Raw genomic sequence first — 16,950 nt, 5'->3', positions numbered from 1 at the left:
ATGGCAGAGACTGTGTTGGGAAGACTAACCAAAAAGTACTATAGAAATCTCTCCATTGGGGTGGAAGGAGCCAAGCACAGTGGCTCACGCCTGTAATTTCAGCACTTTGGGAGGCCAAGGCGGGTGGATCACTTGAGGTCAGGAGTTTGAGACCAGCCTGGCCAACATGGCTAAACCCTGTCTCTACTAAAAATACAAAAAATTAGCTGGGCATGGTGACACACGCCTATAGTCCCAGCTAATCGAGAGGCTGAGGAAGGAGAGTCGCTTGAACCTGGCAGGTGGAGGCTGCAGGGAGCCGAGATCACACCACTGCACTCCAGCCTGGGTGACATGATGTTTCAAAAAAAAACCAAGAAGGTGGAAGGAAGGACAGAAGGAAGAAAGAAGGGAGGAAAGAAAGAGGAAATAAAAAGAAGGAAAGGAAGGGGAAAAAGTTCCAAAATCCATACATAAACTGCACAATCTTCTTTTCATTGAAATGACCCCAAAAATAAAAATAAAATCTACTTTCAAAGAGTTCTTTGAAAGAGCTGCTTGATTTCATGGTCAAGTTATGTGGTTTGTAAAACTTGAAGATATTCAAGTCAATGATAAACACCAAATCACATGACCCACTTAAGGAAAAGTCAGGGAAAACATCATCTGGAGTTTATACTGGCTGTGCAAATGAATGTACTTAGTCATTACTGAACATCACCACTTACAAAGCAAGCAATTGTTTCCTTTCAAATCCTCATTGTTTCTATCAGTGCTAACAAAATTATTTCCAAAAACACTAAATCAATACCACCTGCTAAAAAAAAATCCCTCAAAACATTAAACTTAACCCATTAAAAAATGTGGGTTAAGCATCTTTTCAATTAAAATATTATTTTAAACAGTGTTTATCAGGTAAGCAAAGCAAAACACATATATCCTATGTAGGTATTCATATAAGAGCATATTTTAAAAATATAGAATATAGAAAATACTGCTCTAAAGTTATTTTCTATTTCTTGGCTGGGCACTATGGCTCACACCTGTAATACCAGCACTTTGGGAGGCCAAGGTTGGTGGGCTACCTGAGGTCAGGAGTTCAAGACCAGTTTGGCCAACATGGTGAAACCCTGTCTCTACTAAAAATAGAAAAATTAGCTGGGCACAGTGGTAGGCACCTGTAGTCCCAGCTAGTTGGGAGACTGAGCCAGGAGAATAGCTTGAACCCAGGAGGTGAAGGTTGCAGTGGGCCAAGATTGTGCCACTGCACTTCAGTCTTCAGTCTAGACAACAGAGCAAGACACTGTCTTAAATATATATATATATATATATACACACACACACACATACACACGTAGTTATTTTCTATTTCTGAATGCTCTCCTAATATTTATTGCTGAATGAAGAGAAAGAAAAAAATAGTACAGGCACCACTTTTAATAATGTATAATGATTTCTTCACTTACAAATGAATTAAAACACACATGAAAAAAAAACTCTCTCTTGTACAAATTATTTTTTATAAAAAAGGAAGAACTATTTTTAGGCCCAAGATGTTTCTAGAAACAAACTAAAAACCCCACTCAGGCCTGGCGCAATGGCTCATGACTGTAATCCTAGCACTTTGGGAGGCCCAGGTGAGCAGATCACCTAAGGTCAGAAGTTCAAGATCAGGCTGGCCAAAATGGTGAGACTCCCATCTCTATTAAAAATACAAAAAAATTAGCTAGGCATGGTAGTGCACACCTGTAATCCCAGCTACTCAGGAGGCAGGAGAATCGTTTGAACCTGGGAGGCAGAGCTTGCACTGAGCTGAGATCAAGTCACCAAACTCCAGCCTGGGCAACAGAGTGAGACTTCATCTCAAAAAAAAAACAAAAAAACAAAACCCATTCAAAGAAAACTGATGAAGTAAGGTTACTATCTCTTTGAAAACTATTGATACCCGTTAAGAAGCTAAGTCCTAAGAATAAATTTTGTAAAATTCCAAAACAAATATGTTTTGGCATTTTCATGGTAATTTCAGCCTTAATGTTATAAATTTTCATAGAGCATCTGCGACCTAAACTTTACAACATGGCATCTCATGCACAGAGCAGGTAATCTTTGGTTTTTGTTTATCTTAGAAAAAGGTACAAGGGCAAGGGAAGACAATACTTAATGTCACATTAAAAATCTGTTCTCAGATTATCTTCTTCCTCAAGAGGGCAGTCAATATAAACCTTCAGTAAGGGGAGTTTTCAAAAGTGCTTTTGGAAGTCATCTTTTGCTTCTTCATCAAACAGTTTATTTCTTATGACTCTAAATGAATGAGTTTTATCAGTTACTAGGAATTTATTTTAAAATACATTTTTAAAAAATCCTCTCCCAATTCCCCCACCCCACAGGTTCAATACAAAATACTCCCATCTAGCACAATGACAATCTGGACTTTTATTTCTGGCAATGCAGCCCCATGGCTGGAGATCACCTAAAAATGTTGTATTAAGTGCTTAAAAAATTTTTTTTAACGTATGGAAGAGCCAACAATAAAGTAAGAGAAATGTTCCAAGGGCAGAAATAATTTTTTAAAAAATACAAGTCTAGAGAGGTGAGTTAGTGCCCCTGGGGAATCTACATAGCCCTGGTGGAATGAACCTGATGTGGGAGGGGAGCTACAGAAAACAGGGTAATAGGCAGCGAAACTTGAGGGCCTACACAAAATGGAGAGCCTGAGCAAAGACCCTCTCACATAAAGTTCCTGAGGGGGGTAAATTAAAAAACAATTCATCTTATAACCAACAATTCATCTTACAACCGATACACATGAAGGAATGGTCAGGGGAAAAAAAGGCTAAATGCATATGGGTAAATCTAAACACTGTGTTATTTCTGGGGCTGAAAGATCAAATCCCAAAACTATAATATCTGATAAAAAATAGTTCTTGTTAGAAGGAGGTTCAGGATAAGGATAAAAATTGCATTTACATTTAGACTTTGTTAAGTATGCATATTAACATTTCTGTGGTAACCACAGAGAAAAAAAGAAATAGAATAGAAAACTTTCAACACAGTTCAAAGTGGGGGAAATGGAGTAAAAAATCAAACAAAAGATAACAAGAAGTATATGATATGGTAGAAACAATTTAGGTTTTAGAGTCAGACATTCTGGGCTCAAATCACAATTCTGCATGTATTTCTTCTAACCACAGACAAGTAACCTACTTTTAAAATTTCAGTTTCCTCATCTTTATAAAAGGAATAATAATATACACTTTTTAGTCTAGTATTTGAGTTAACATGCAATACAGTCCTAAAACAAAGATGCACAGACACCTCTTCCCATTCTCCTCATTTCATGACACTGAAGTATGCTCAACTAGTGAGGAGGTCATTGTTTTAAGCTGCTGGATCACACTATTTTCATCCTGAATATCACAACTATTACACAGAATTTTCCTTGACTTTCTATGTATTCCTTCCTTATTTAGGATTAAAAAGCTTCTAAATCAAATTATATGTAGTACCTCAAGTTTATTATTCCTAAACTATGCTTAAATATGTTTAGATTTTCACAAGAATAAGTTAAATCTAACACAAATGCTCCTTCCACACCAAAATGCCAAAATTAACAATGCATATAAAACCCAGTTGCTGCTTTATTAGATAGCTAACTACCCCTGAACCCAGATCTAGAAATAAAAGAATGATTATTAATTATATAAACTTAAAGATATATAACTCACCTCTATTAATTAAAATCTGTCAAAGTTAAGAATGAGCATGTAATCAAAATTTGATAAAATAACATCTTGTTGCATGAAGATTATTTCATGAGTTTAGAAATTGTACTCCCAAAATTAAAGTGTTCAGTAAAAGCTGAGTAAGTCAAGTATTCCCAGTAACAGTGTTATAAAAGTTGACTCTAAGAACAAAAAAATGTGAAAAATTTAATTCAATAACCCACATATGGATGATCCATTCCCCTACCCCTTTTTATAATTCTCCAAGGCCAATTTTAAATTCTGAGTGGAATTTTTCTCTTCAACACAGGATATTTCCAGAATTCCACCATCTGTAAATTTACAGAATAAAAATTATGTATCTAAGACAAACTTCAAATGGCAAATTTGTCCCCCAAATTATAATATAATCCAAAAGAAATACTGTACATGCTTTAACTATTTGTCTCTACCGGTACAGAGGACTAACTTTAGAGCATATATGCCAAAAAGTCATCAAGGTAACACAATCCTTTTACCTGAAATAAAAATGCTGAAAGCAGAAAATGTCTTGCAAGAAACCAACTGGCAACCACTAAAAGTAAAGATGAAAGTTTTATTAGAATAGAAATGGAAAACCTTGCATATATACACACACTCTAATAGAAAATGACACGGGGGAATGTTATACGTAGAAATCTTAAATAGAGGCTGTATTATTTATAAAACAGGAGGCATCAGCTTTATAGTAAAGGAGTTAAGAGCTAAAACTCTGAAGTCAGATTGTCCAAATTCAATGGTTAAAGATATTATATTTCAGTTAGTAGTTCCCTCATAGGAGTAGATAATCTCAATGCCCATCACACAGCATTCAGCAGATATAGTAACCTAAAGGCCAATACCAAACAATCACAAATCATTAAAAAAATTCTTAAAGTATAGGCCAGGTTCAGTGGCTCACGCCTATAATACCAGCACTTTGGGAGGCTGAGGTGGGGGATCACTTGAGCCCAAGAGGTTGAGGCTGCAATGAGCAGTAATCATGCCACTGAACTCCAGCCCAGGTGACAGAGTAAGACCCTGTCTCAAACAACAACAAAGTATGAAAGTATAGGAGACTACTAATCTGTGCAATTGAGCCCAGAGCTCAATTAGTCCTCTTAAAGGACTAATGGAATATTTCTATAATATACCACTGCTGAAGTGATCTTGAGGGGCAACCATGAGGAATAATCAACCGTAGTAAGAAGAAAAACCCAGCCTGGGCATGGTGGCTCAAGCCTGTAATCTCAACACTTTGGGAGGCCAAGGCGGGAGGACAGCTTGAGCCCAGGAGTTTGAGACTGATGTAGGCAATGAAACAAGACCTCTGTCTCTACAAAACAATTTTTAAATTAGCCATGTGTGGTGACACACACCTACAGTCCCAGCTACTTGAGAGGGTAAGGCAGGAGGATTGCCTAAGCCCAGGAAGTCAAGGCTATAGTGGGCTATGATCTCACCACTGCACTCCAGCCTGGGCGACAGACCAAGACCCAGTCTCAAAAACAAACAAACAAACAAACAAACAAACAAATCAACTATTTGATAAGCACAGCAATTCAATATGACCACACATAGTTTAACTGCTGAGGGGGTGAGGAGGCTGGGATAACAATGTATTAGAGATACAGGTTATTTAGCTGGGCACAGTGGTGGCTCATGCCTACAATCCCAGCATTTTGGGAGGCTGAAGCCTGCAGACAGCTTGAGGCCAGGACTTTGAGACCAGCCTGGCCAACATGGTGAAACCCCATCTCTACCAAATGCACAAAATAATTAGCCAGATGTGGTGGTGGGCACCTGTAATCCCAGCTACTCAGGCTGAGGCATGAGAATCGCTTGAACCTGGAGGCAGAGGTTGCAGTGAGCTGAGATCACACCACTAAACTCCAGCATAGGTGACAGAATGAGGCTCCATCTCAAAAACAAAAGAAGAAAAAGAGGGATACAAGCTATTCCAAATGGCTTGGTTCTCTCAGGTTCCAGTGAGTAAAAAAGTATCTATTGCAGAAAATTATTAAAGTTCAGTTTTCATTTAACTTCCTTTTTAAATATTTATTAATTGACAATATAAATTGTATATATTTATGGTATACAATATGTTTCCATATATGTATACATTATGAAATGGCTAAATCAATATATTTGACCTTGACAACCTATGAAAATCTAGGCAGTTTCTGGGAAAGTAACACCCATGTCTAAAACCTCCAGTTGGGAATGAAAAGGAAAGACTCTCAAGAATGCTTGAATTCTTATACCACCCCCACACCCCCACATTCCCCACCCCTGGGGAGAAACTATTTGAGACCGAACTGTTAACTGGCAGCAACCACCATCAGCATCACCTGAACAAGCTTCTAGGGCAGCAATCTAATAACTACTCATTTGGTAGCCACTAATTTACTCTTCATTTCAAAGCAGCCTTTTTACCTAGGTTTAAAAAGAATGAAACTAAAAAAAATTTTTTGCAGCAGCAGCCGATGGAAATGCATTCATCATTACCCTCCATTATCCTTTTCAGCTGGCAGTAACTTGTGGTTGTAAGGCAAAGAAAAAAGAGTTTGGGTGATTTTAATCAAAGCTTGGATTCTAGCCCTGCCCTGAAGCATGCTGTAATATGAGAAAGGTTCCAGTCTCACATTCCAACAGAAATGAATTTTTATGTGAATAGTCCCCCTCCATCAACTGCCACCTCTCTTTTTGTTATTGTTTTGAATTGATGCAGCAAATATTTTTAAAGTATCTGCTACTTTCAACTACTTGAGATGCTACATTGATTATGGTGCCATCCTTGAAAAAAAATTAATGAGTTACATTAAACATTTGCTTATTATTGCACATTACATTTAAACAAATGCTTAAAGTGGAACAAATGGAAAATAAAACACTTTTAGAAGTATGCAGATATACAAACAAAATGTAGAATCAACATTCTGCTTACCTTCTCTAAAAACTACTTTAGGTATAGGCACCAAATCATTAAAGGTGCTTTTGAAATGTAGAAGAAAACATTGTATAAGCAGAAGCAAAAGGGCTTTAAAATATGCTCCACCATTTACAAGTAACACAAGCTTAGACAAATTACTTAATCTCTCCAAAAGTGAAATATAAACATCTACCTTATATAAGGGTTGTTGTAAGAAATGGGCAATATATTAAATGCCCAGTGCAGTGTCTGGCATATATGATTAATAAATAGAGGCCAGTATCATTAGAGGCATTTTCAACAAGTAGGACACATTTACTGGTGACTTTTCCTCCTTGGTGAAAAAAATGTATCATGTCAATAAAACTTGTTACTGTTCTGAAAAACAACATAAAATAAGTTTCATAAATGAATATGTAACTTAATATATAAATTAGAAGTATTTATCTTATAACAAGTTGGGAGATGGGAAACTGCAACTAAGAGGCATATAACATTCATCAGAGAGTACTTAAACAAACAAACAAAAAAATGTAATGAGATTACCGAGGACCTGGAGAGGGAAAAAAATACAAGAAGTAGCTATACCTATTTGTCAAGTTGAAAAAGATCCTGTCTCCTCCCATTTTTCTTCCTCCTCTTCTCAACTCCTATAGGGAAGAAATATGTTCTCGGATACTGGGAGTCCAAAAAAAAAAAGGAAAGAAAAAAACGTGAAGTAACAAGGTAAACAAGGAAGCAATCTACATATATTAAAACACTTTGCTAATTCTTTAGACGAACAGGACTTTGTAGTTTTACATCTTCACTTTGAAATACATATACTTTTTTGCTGTTTACTTTTTTATTTTTATTTGCATAAATTTAAGGGGTCCAAGTGCAGTTTTGTTACATGGATATATTGTGTAATGGTGAAGTCTGGCCTTTTTGTGCAACCATCACCCAAGGAATGTACATTGTATCCATTATGCAATTTCTCATCCGTCACCCTCCCACCCTTTCCAGTCTTCAGTGACTATTATTCCACATTCTACTTCCACGTGTACGTGTTATTTAGCACTTATAAGTGAGAACATGTAGTATTTGACTTTCTAAGTTCTTTCACTTAAGATAATGATCTCCAGTTACAGCTATGTTGCTGCAAAAGACATGACTGCATTCTTTTTAAAGCTGCACGGTATTCGTGTGTGTGTGTGTACACCACATTTTCTTTAGTCATTCATGATGGATGCTTAGGTCGATTCCATATCTTTGCTATTGTCAACAGTGCTGCAATAAACATACTAAGTACAGGCATCTCTTTGATATAATGACTTATTTTCCTTTGGGTACATACTCAGTATTGGGATTGCTGAATCCCAATACTTTTAGTTCTGGGTAGTTCTACTTTTAGTTCTCTGAGAAATCTCCATATTGTCTTCCACAGAGTTTGTACTAATTTATATTCCCACCAACAGCATATAAGTGTTCCCTTTTCTCTGCATACTAATCTACTTTGGGATTAGGTCTATCAGTCATTTCACAATTTATTCTGAATTAACTTAGATAATTCAGACTAGCTAACAGTTATGAGAGAAACAGATCTCCTTTGGAAGACAGGTTAAGGGACAAAAGAAAGATAAATGGATGATTTTAATGCATGGGCACTTAGGAGATGAGAAAACATCATTATCCAAGGAAAAAATAACACAGCAGGGAAAAGGAGATTTTAAGAAGGTACCAAAGACTATGGAACAAATATAATGATCAACACTCCACTCACTCTCATATTTTAGAGGCAATAATTTGCCAGCATGTCTCACTGAAAATCAAATGCTGCTGTAGATTACCAAAACTTACCAACTGTAGAATTGTGAAATAGAAAACCTTATGATTTGAAACACTGAGGTCTGTATGTATGAAGCTATTCTATCTCATGATCAAACTGTATTAAATCATTTGTAAAAATCATTATCATTGAAAATTCAATGTTTACATAATTCTATCTTTAAAAAACCAGTTGGAATTACAAGGAAAACATTCTTCCCCTGAAAGCCTCTGTCAAGCTTTGCTGAACTTTTTCTACTTATAAATGTAGAAATACAGCCCAGCATGGTGGCTCATGCCTGTAATCCCAGCACTTTGGGAAGCTGAGGAGGGTAGATCACAAGGTCAGGAGTTCAAGACCAGCCTGGCCAACATGGTGAAACCCCATCTCTACTAAAAATACAAAAATATTAGCCAGGCATGGTGGCGGGCACCTGTAATCCCAGCTACTCAGGAGCCTAAAGCAGAGAATTGCTTGAACCTGGGAGGCGGAGGTTGCGGTAAGCTGAGATCGTGCCACTGCACTCCAGCCTGGGCAACAGAGTGAGACTCCATCTCAAAAAAAAAAAAAAAAAAAAAGCAGAAATACATGAATTTCTCAATTTAAATTTAAAACCTAGCAAACTTAGTATATAAAATGATATAGAGGTTTTGTCAAGCTTGAAGTGTTCCAGAAAGAACCCTTCCTAATACATCTTCGAGCACCGCAAAGACCCCTGAGAATGACAGGTAAACACACCAAGTTACTCTGAGTCAAATGCAAATTCTACCAACCTTCACAAGTGAAATGGTTTCCAGGTCTGGTTCAGAAATAATTATACTACAAAACTGAGGCAGATACTCTATGCATCTATGCATCATATCTAGTAATCTCACTACTGGATCTTGAGCCCAAATAGGTCATTCAGTCCTGTATAGTCCATTTTCACACTGCTATAAAGATACTACCTGAGATTGGTTAATTTATAAACAAGAGTTTTAACTGACTCACAGTTCTTCATGACAGGGGAAGCCCCAGGAAACTTACAATCATGGTGGAAGGTGAAGGGGAAGCAAGGCATGTCTTACATAGTGACATGGTGGCAGAAAAGAGAGAGAGCTCAGGGAAAATTGCAACTTTTTTTTTTGAGATGCCATCTCACTCTGTCACCCAGGCTGGAGTGCAATGGCTTGAGCTTGGCTCACTGAAGGTTCTGCCTTCCAGGTTCAAGCAATTCTCCTGTCTCAGCCTCCTGAGTAGCTGAGATTACAGGTGCCCACTACCATGCCTGGCTAATTTTTGTATTATTTTTAACACAGACAGGGTTTCACCATGTTGGCCAGGCTGGTCTTGAACTCCAGACCTCAAGTGATCTGCCCACCTCAGCCTCCCAAAGTGCTGCAATTACAGGCATAAGCCACTGAGCCTGGCCAAAAAGTGCTACCACTTTTAAACCATCAGCTCTCAAGAGAACTTCACTATCACAAGAAGAACATAGGGGAAACTGCTCTCACGATTCAATCACCTTCCACCAGGGGGTGGAATGTGACACATGGGGATTACAATTCGAGGTGAGATTTGGGCGGAGACACAAAGCCAAACCGTATCAAATCCTTAAGTGCTTTCACAACTTAAGACGCGTCATCCCCAAAAATGTCTTTTTTAACCAATTATCTTTGGAGCTGGCATCTGACAAAATAGTTTAATTTTATTCAAATAGTTTATTATTTTTTTTACCCAAAACCTGAAGGGAAAAACCCTTTAAAGAGAAAAGTTACTTCAAATGCTTCTGCTTTCCATTCCCCTTCCCAACCCCATCTGAATAGTTATATTCCAAAGCAAAAAAAAAGAGCAGGAAGACTAGTAAAATTAATTGGAGATAGCACTCTAGTTAAGAACATCATTTCAGTTTGAAGAGATGGAATCTGCAATGTAATACAGCCAAAAGGTGCATAGTTCATTCAAAAACAATAGGCCTGCTGATCACAGAGGTAGAGAAGTACTCCATACATGGCCAGAGACATGTACCCACTTAGAAATGATAAACTTGAAGGCAAAAGCATGCCAAAGACCCGTGGGATGAATAAGCGTATTTCTGCATTCACAAAAAATAAAATAAATTTTAAAAAACGAAAATATAAAAAACCTATGGGAGTAACATAAAGCTGCTAGAATAATCGACAGAGAAGGGGGACAAGGGGATCGCATTCTAGTGATATCTTGTAATAACACCCTCAGCCAGTTGCCATGATATAGTATAACAAATGCTATAATTTCTTGAGTACTATGTGGCAGGCATTATGCTAAGCACATTATACACATTATATTGTATTTCCTGTAATGACTATGTACTATAGTTATTACTATGCATATTTTGCAGATAAAGCATAAAGTTCAGTAACTTGCCTAAGGTCTCTCTCAACTGCACTGAGATTGCAAGTGAGCAACAAATGACAGTTATTATTATTACCATAATTCGGCTCAAATGAATGCCTGAAATCTGGCAACCTTCTAGAATATCCATTTATGTCCTATAATGTTCTGTCCCCCAAAGAGTCCTTAAAATTCTCTGCTGGAGGGTTTCCAAGCACTTGGGTTCGAAAAGCACCATGGTTTTCTATCTTTAACTTCCTCCAGAAAGGAAGCCTTCTCAGTAACGTCTCTTGGTCCATGCGCTCCCTATCCTTAAGGTCTTTTGAAATATCCCCTATGAATCACCCAATGGCTAGCTTGTGCTAACTTGCAAAATCTCTTTCAGTCCCATGGGTATCACATATCACTATGTGCCCCAAGTAGTTATGTAGTCTATTTAGATATTTTATGATATGTCTACCTCTGCTCATCCTTCCCCTAATGTAACTGAATAGCCTGAGTATCACTTCCATTCTCATAACGATCAATTCATACTCCCTTAAATAGACTCAAAATCACCCTCTCTACAGAAAATCTGCCCTTCATTAGCTTCACTTAACTATAACTACTTTTGTAACAGAAAAGGGACTGGATTGGAAACAAGGAGATCTGGCCTCAAATTCTGGTTTTTTACTAACTATGGTACTTGGGTAAATCATTTCACCTTTCTGGGACCCTTTTGGTGAACATAAATGAGAGGAATCAGACTAAATAAGCACAAAATTAATTCCCAGATATAAATATTTAAGCAAAAAGATTAGCAAGAGCATAAACTTTTAAAAACAGCAAAAAAAAAAAGTTACAAAATTGAAAAAATTTTTAAACACCTTAAATTTTAAAAATATATACACCATTTAGCTGGGTGCAGTCACTCACACCTGTAATCCCAGCACTTTGGGAGGCTGAGGCAAGTGGCTCATTTGAGGTCAAGAGTTCGAGACCAGCCTGGCCAACATGGTTAAACCCCATCTCTGCTAAAAACACAAAAATTAGTCAGGCATGGTGGTGGGTGCCTGTAATCTCAGCTACTCCAGGAGGCTAAGGCAGAAGAATCGTTTGAATCTGGGAGGCGGAGGCTGCAGTGAGCTGAGATCGTGCCATTGCACTCTAGCCTAGGCAACAGGTCAAGACTTAGTCTCAAAAAAAAAAAAGGTGTGTGTGTGTACACACACACATATTTTATATATATACAGATGTGCATATATACAGATGTGCATATAATTATATTAAATATATATATTAAAACCACAAAAAGAGAGTAACTTTTAATTTCAGAGAGTGGAAGGGCCATTAAATTGTCCATTTTCCATTCTTTATTTGAGATGAATGAAAACCCAGGTTTTCACTGTTTTTAAATCCCTTAAAAAGTAACTGGGCTATGAATTTCAATACTTTTATCAGTCCGTTCTCACACAGCTTTAAAGAACTACCTGAATGGGTAATTTATAAAGAAAAGAGGTTTAATTGGCTCATGGTTCCACAGGCTGTACAGGAAGCATAGCTGGGGAAGCCTCAGGAAACTTACATTCATGGCAGAAGGCAAAGAGGAAGTTGGTGTGTCCTACGTGGCTGGAGCAGGAGGAAGGACGAGCACAGTGGGAGGTGCTACACACTTTTAAACAACCACATCTCGTGAGAACTCTATCATGAGACAGCACTAGAGGGATGGTGCTAAACCGTAAGATTCCACCCCCATGATCCAATCATCTCCCACCAGACTCCACCTCCAACACAGAGAATTACAATTCGACATGAGATTTGGGTGGGGACACAGAGCCAAATCATATCAATATTCTCCTATTCACTACGCAGTATTGTATATGCCACATATTAGTTTATTACACCAAAAGTATTTTAAATGCTGTGTTGGATAGCCTTATGTGTCAACATGCTTAGGTTATAGCACCCAAGTATTTAATCAAACGCCAATTTAGGTGTTGCTATAAGCATATTTTGCAGATGTAGTTAGTGTCCCAATCAGTTGACTTAAGTAAAGGAGATTACCTTCTATAATGTTAGGACTCATCTAATCAGCTGAAGGCCTTAAGAGCAAAACCTGAGGTTTCTCAAAGAATAAAGAATTCTGCCTCAAAACTACAGAATCAACTTCTGCCTAAATTTCCAGCCTGCTGGTCTGACCTACAAATTTTGTACTTGCCAACTCCCACAATTACATGAGCCAATTTCTTAAAATAAATCTCTTTAAAAATATATATACATATATGTGATATTGGTTCAGTTTCTCTGGAGCACCATAATTATACACTAACACAGTGAAAATCAAACTGGTACTATCTTGCTTCAAGCTCCTCCAGGTCACACACACAAGAGGTGAGAGGGATTCCTCTTCCAGCCCCCTGCAGGTAACAAAGGAGTGCATCATCTGTGCGAAATTTAAAAACTATAATAAAACCAACTAAAAGTCTTTCTGCTGTATTATCACCAGGAGCTGGCAATTCGAAACCTCAGTGCTAATACTCTTTGCAACTATAACAGACAGCTCCCGCCTAGTATGTCACTGCTAGTGGTCAACTTCCCCCACCCCCATGCAAATCATTTATTCAATAGCTCTTCTATTCCTTAGGCTCTTAAAATAAAAAATAAAACTAATAATAACAACAAAGGTTAAGGGCAATTGGTATGCTTTCTACAATATTTGCCATTGTGAGTCATAACCGATCACTTTAATAGAAAAGTTTATCTACAATGTAATGTGACGCCTCACTCAAAGCAAAACTGAGTCTATTTATATAATCCAACAAATTATGATTTAGTATTAAAAGTATTTTAAAAATAATAATAATCTAAACAAGAGGTTCACAGTCATAACTGCATGCCTAGAGACTGGAAAATTTGCCAAGATTTATGGGATCAGATTCGGCAGAATGGACAGAGCCCTACTAACAGCACTGCAGTGATTCATCCCCTTTGAATCACTCTGAGGTCCCAGTCATCTTGGTCACTATTGGAGAAAAGGTCTAACTCACCAGAGGAAAAGGATAGAAAATGATACTAAAAGCAGTCAACCCTGTGTGAGTCAACCTTGTTAAGGGCTATGCTCTTCATCAGAGGCAGTGCAGCAGCTGGACCATAAGTTAGCAGATCAACACTCTTTGGTAGTTCCTTGTCCAAAAGCTGTATTTCCCAGCTGTAACAAATCTTCTTGATTCTATCAAGTGGCAGGAAATGGCTTTCTAACTATGGTATGCAGATAACTGAGAATGTACTATATAATAAGAAAATTGATAACCAAAGGGCATAGAACCAACAAGTTCAATTTAGCAAATTACTTCATATTTTACAAACTAGTGATTAAGGAAGACAAATGTCTAAGTATGTGTATATAAAGACAGTGTTTTGGTTACAACTATTTTGATAGTTCTTCTAATACAGACACTGTACATATTTCACTGTAGCAGAAATAAATAGTGAATCTATAAGAATAACCAGTAATTCACTGTACATAATGGAAAACTGCCATTATTGGTTAAACTGTAAAATACATCTAAAGCCTATGGAATAACAAAAATAATTTATCTAACGAGAAAGCTAAATTTACTAAACAATTAGAAGAAAGAATACAATTCCAAAGATTTTCCAGAACACAGGGCAATCAAACGTCAACATACCATTCATATGTATAACTAGCCCGACTTGCCCAAGAAGGCAGGTGCAATTGTATTTCAACAATGAGCATTTCCTCCAACCATGAACTAGAGTCTAAAGACTTGCATGCATTCTCAAGTGCTTTATTTCTCAAAAACCATGGGAAAAGGTGGAAGAAAAATAAAATCAAGCCTTATCAGATAAACAGTATTGCCTACTTAAAGAAATAAAATTAAGACATATACAGAAATTAACATGGCAGTTAATTCAATTGCTTTAGAGATCAGTGTCATCTCTTCATTTTGTAGTTTGAAAAATTATTCAATATGCTCGTTTACATGTTAAGGCACTGTTTATGTTTAGGTCTTGTTTTACACTTGTAAATACCAGCAGTCCTCCTAAACATAAGGACACTGTGTATTTCACTCAAGCACAGATATTCAAGGCCCTCAATAATTTATAAGCTCGCAAGACACTGCAGTCTAATAAATACAAAATATTCTAGTTTTCCTGAATTAGTTCAACTCAGACCACCAAATCATACCTAAAAGTTACCTGTATTAATACGGTGATTTTTAAAAGAAAATCTTCTAACATTTGAAATGTGAAACATCTGAAACAAGCAAAGCAATCATCACATCTCACCCTCCACCAATGACAGTGTTATGATTCTTCCTAGCTACCCTGCCCACTTTGTTGCAAAAATTCAATTCACTTACCATCCACTTAACAATTCACTTACCATCTACTTAAAAGCTAAGTGAGTCTTCGTAATTACATTGAGTGAGATACTATATAATGTAGATAAGGAAGCACATATTAATCAAATCCACATAAATACAATGTAAATAATAACTAAATTAATAATTACCCTTGGTAACAAAAATGAGCCCACATACTAAACACTGGTCACTAGGGAAAACTAAATGTGTGTGTATAGATCTTGGGTTATCAATATTTTTAAAAAACACTGACAATGGCAAATACTTTTATATATATGTTTATATTTATATATATGTTTTACATATCTATATGTATATATATATATTTCCCTTATCGCAGAAATAAAAAGGAACAGTAAAATCTTAAGAACTGCTAGTAATTTGCTTCACCCTGACGTAAAACTGCCCTTACTGGTTAAACTAAAAGAATGAACCCAACAAAATAACTTTTAGAAAAAATGTGTTAGAAAGTTAGGCAGAAAAACAATGAGCTGCAACTGCAAACATTGACAGCACTGGCTTTCCATGAGATCATCACCATAATTCTAAACGCATTTAGTTCAACCCATAACAAAGGAAATAAGACAAGCTAAACTCTGCAGGGTAGAGAAGAGTCCAAAAGGAAAACTGGTTGGCTTTCTTGGGTGAAGAGGACTTTCAACTACTATCAGTTTGACAAAGAAACGCAGAATCTGGGTGAAGCAAGAGTTCAAGCGGTCCCTAGGAATGTACAATATTTTTCCGAAATCCACACGCGCGGAGCGGGATACATTTCTTAAAAATAAATAAATAAGTAAATAAAAATAAATTTTAAAAACCAGCATGAATTGCAAATGAAGCAATAGGAGTTCAGCATCCAATAGGTGGCTGGTCATCTTTCTGGTTCGTTAGGTCAAGACGCCCTTCTCACCTACGACCCTCAGAGGACTGACTCCCTCCTCTCTAACCTCTCCCTGGAAGCCAACCTTTACCATCTCATGCCACTCTCGCAGACAATCCGCCAGGACCCGGGACACGCCCCCACGAATGACTACTTTCCTCGGAGATGCATCTCTGCCCCGTGTCATCCGCAACCTCCTGTCTCAGGGCCTCTTTGGCTTCAGGGTTCCCGGTGCCTCCCTCCCCAGCCCCTCACGGCTGCTCTTAGGGCTCTCCTGGTTCCCCGTTTTCAGTCCTGGCCCTTCTCCCAAGCCTGGGGTCCCGGCTCTCCCTCCACACGCGCGGGAGGTGCCGACTTTCCCGTCCCTACCCGGTCTCCCAGTCCCGCGGCGCCCGGCGGCAGCGCGCCGAAAGGCATCCACTGAGGAAACAAGTGCCTGCAACGCTCCAGCTGCGAACTCACCTCCAGTCCGGACTCTCGGATCCTGGCCCAGAGCCGGGCTTCCGCCTGGCGCGGTCCGCGTCGCGAGCGGAACCGGAAGTCCCGCCCCCCGCCCGCTCCCGGCTCCGCCGGCCTGGCAGGACGACTGCTATGCGGGAGAAGGATTGCCAGCGCCCGGCAGCGGGCCACGGCCGACGGGCGTCGGGCATGGGATGAGGGCGGGGGGCTTGGCCTGAAAGGGCGAGGTAGGCGCCAAAAGAATCCTCTCTCGCGCTCCTGCTGTTTCTAGTGTATCCATCGACCAGTGTGCAAATGCTTGACCAGGCGTCTATTCTGCTCAAGCCCAGTGAGGCACAAGATGACTCAGACACTGACCTCTGCCCTCACAATCTTGCTGAAGGTTGACATAAGTAAAAACAGAAGTAAATCACGCCGCAAGACAGTGTTTCTTC

The 16,950-nt window shown here is 38.3% G+C and overlaps 1 protein-coding gene across 9 annotated transcripts in view; it reads right to left on the bottom strand.

The window, feature by feature from the left end:
- Window positions 1–16,567, bottom strand: part of DISP1 (dispatched RND transporter family member 1) — a 164,873-nt gene extending 148,306 nt beyond the window's left edge. For 2 of the 9 annotated variants that reach the window (XM_064383541.1, XM_064383537.1), the window contains exons 1-3: window positions 7,240–7,290; window positions 5,523–5,640; window positions 4,220–4,275 (exon numbers count right to left, since the gene is read on the bottom strand). Coding sequence is in view for 1 of the 9 variants with exons in the window: in XM_064383536.1 (XP_064239606.1) it covers window positions 4,220–4,275; window positions 7,240–7,277 (94 nt within the window). In the remaining 8 variants the exon portion in view is untranslated. The other 7 variants (XM_064383536.1, XM_064383539.1, XM_064383543.1 and 4 more) reach the window with 7 other exon arrangements.
- Window positions 16,568–16,950: the final 383 nt, after the last annotated feature.

The sequence above is a fragment of the Aotus nancymaae genome, unplaced genomic scaffold (genome assembly GCF_030222135.1).
Source record: "Aotus nancymaae isolate 86718 unplaced genomic scaffold, 86718_ANA_hifiasm-v0.15.2.pri h1tg000032l_0, whole genome shotgun sequence".
Taxonomy (NCBI): domain Eukaryota; kingdom Metazoa; phylum Chordata; class Mammalia; order Primates; family Aotidae; genus Aotus; species Aotus nancymaae.
This window is presented reverse-complemented; position numbering and strand designations above follow the sequence as displayed.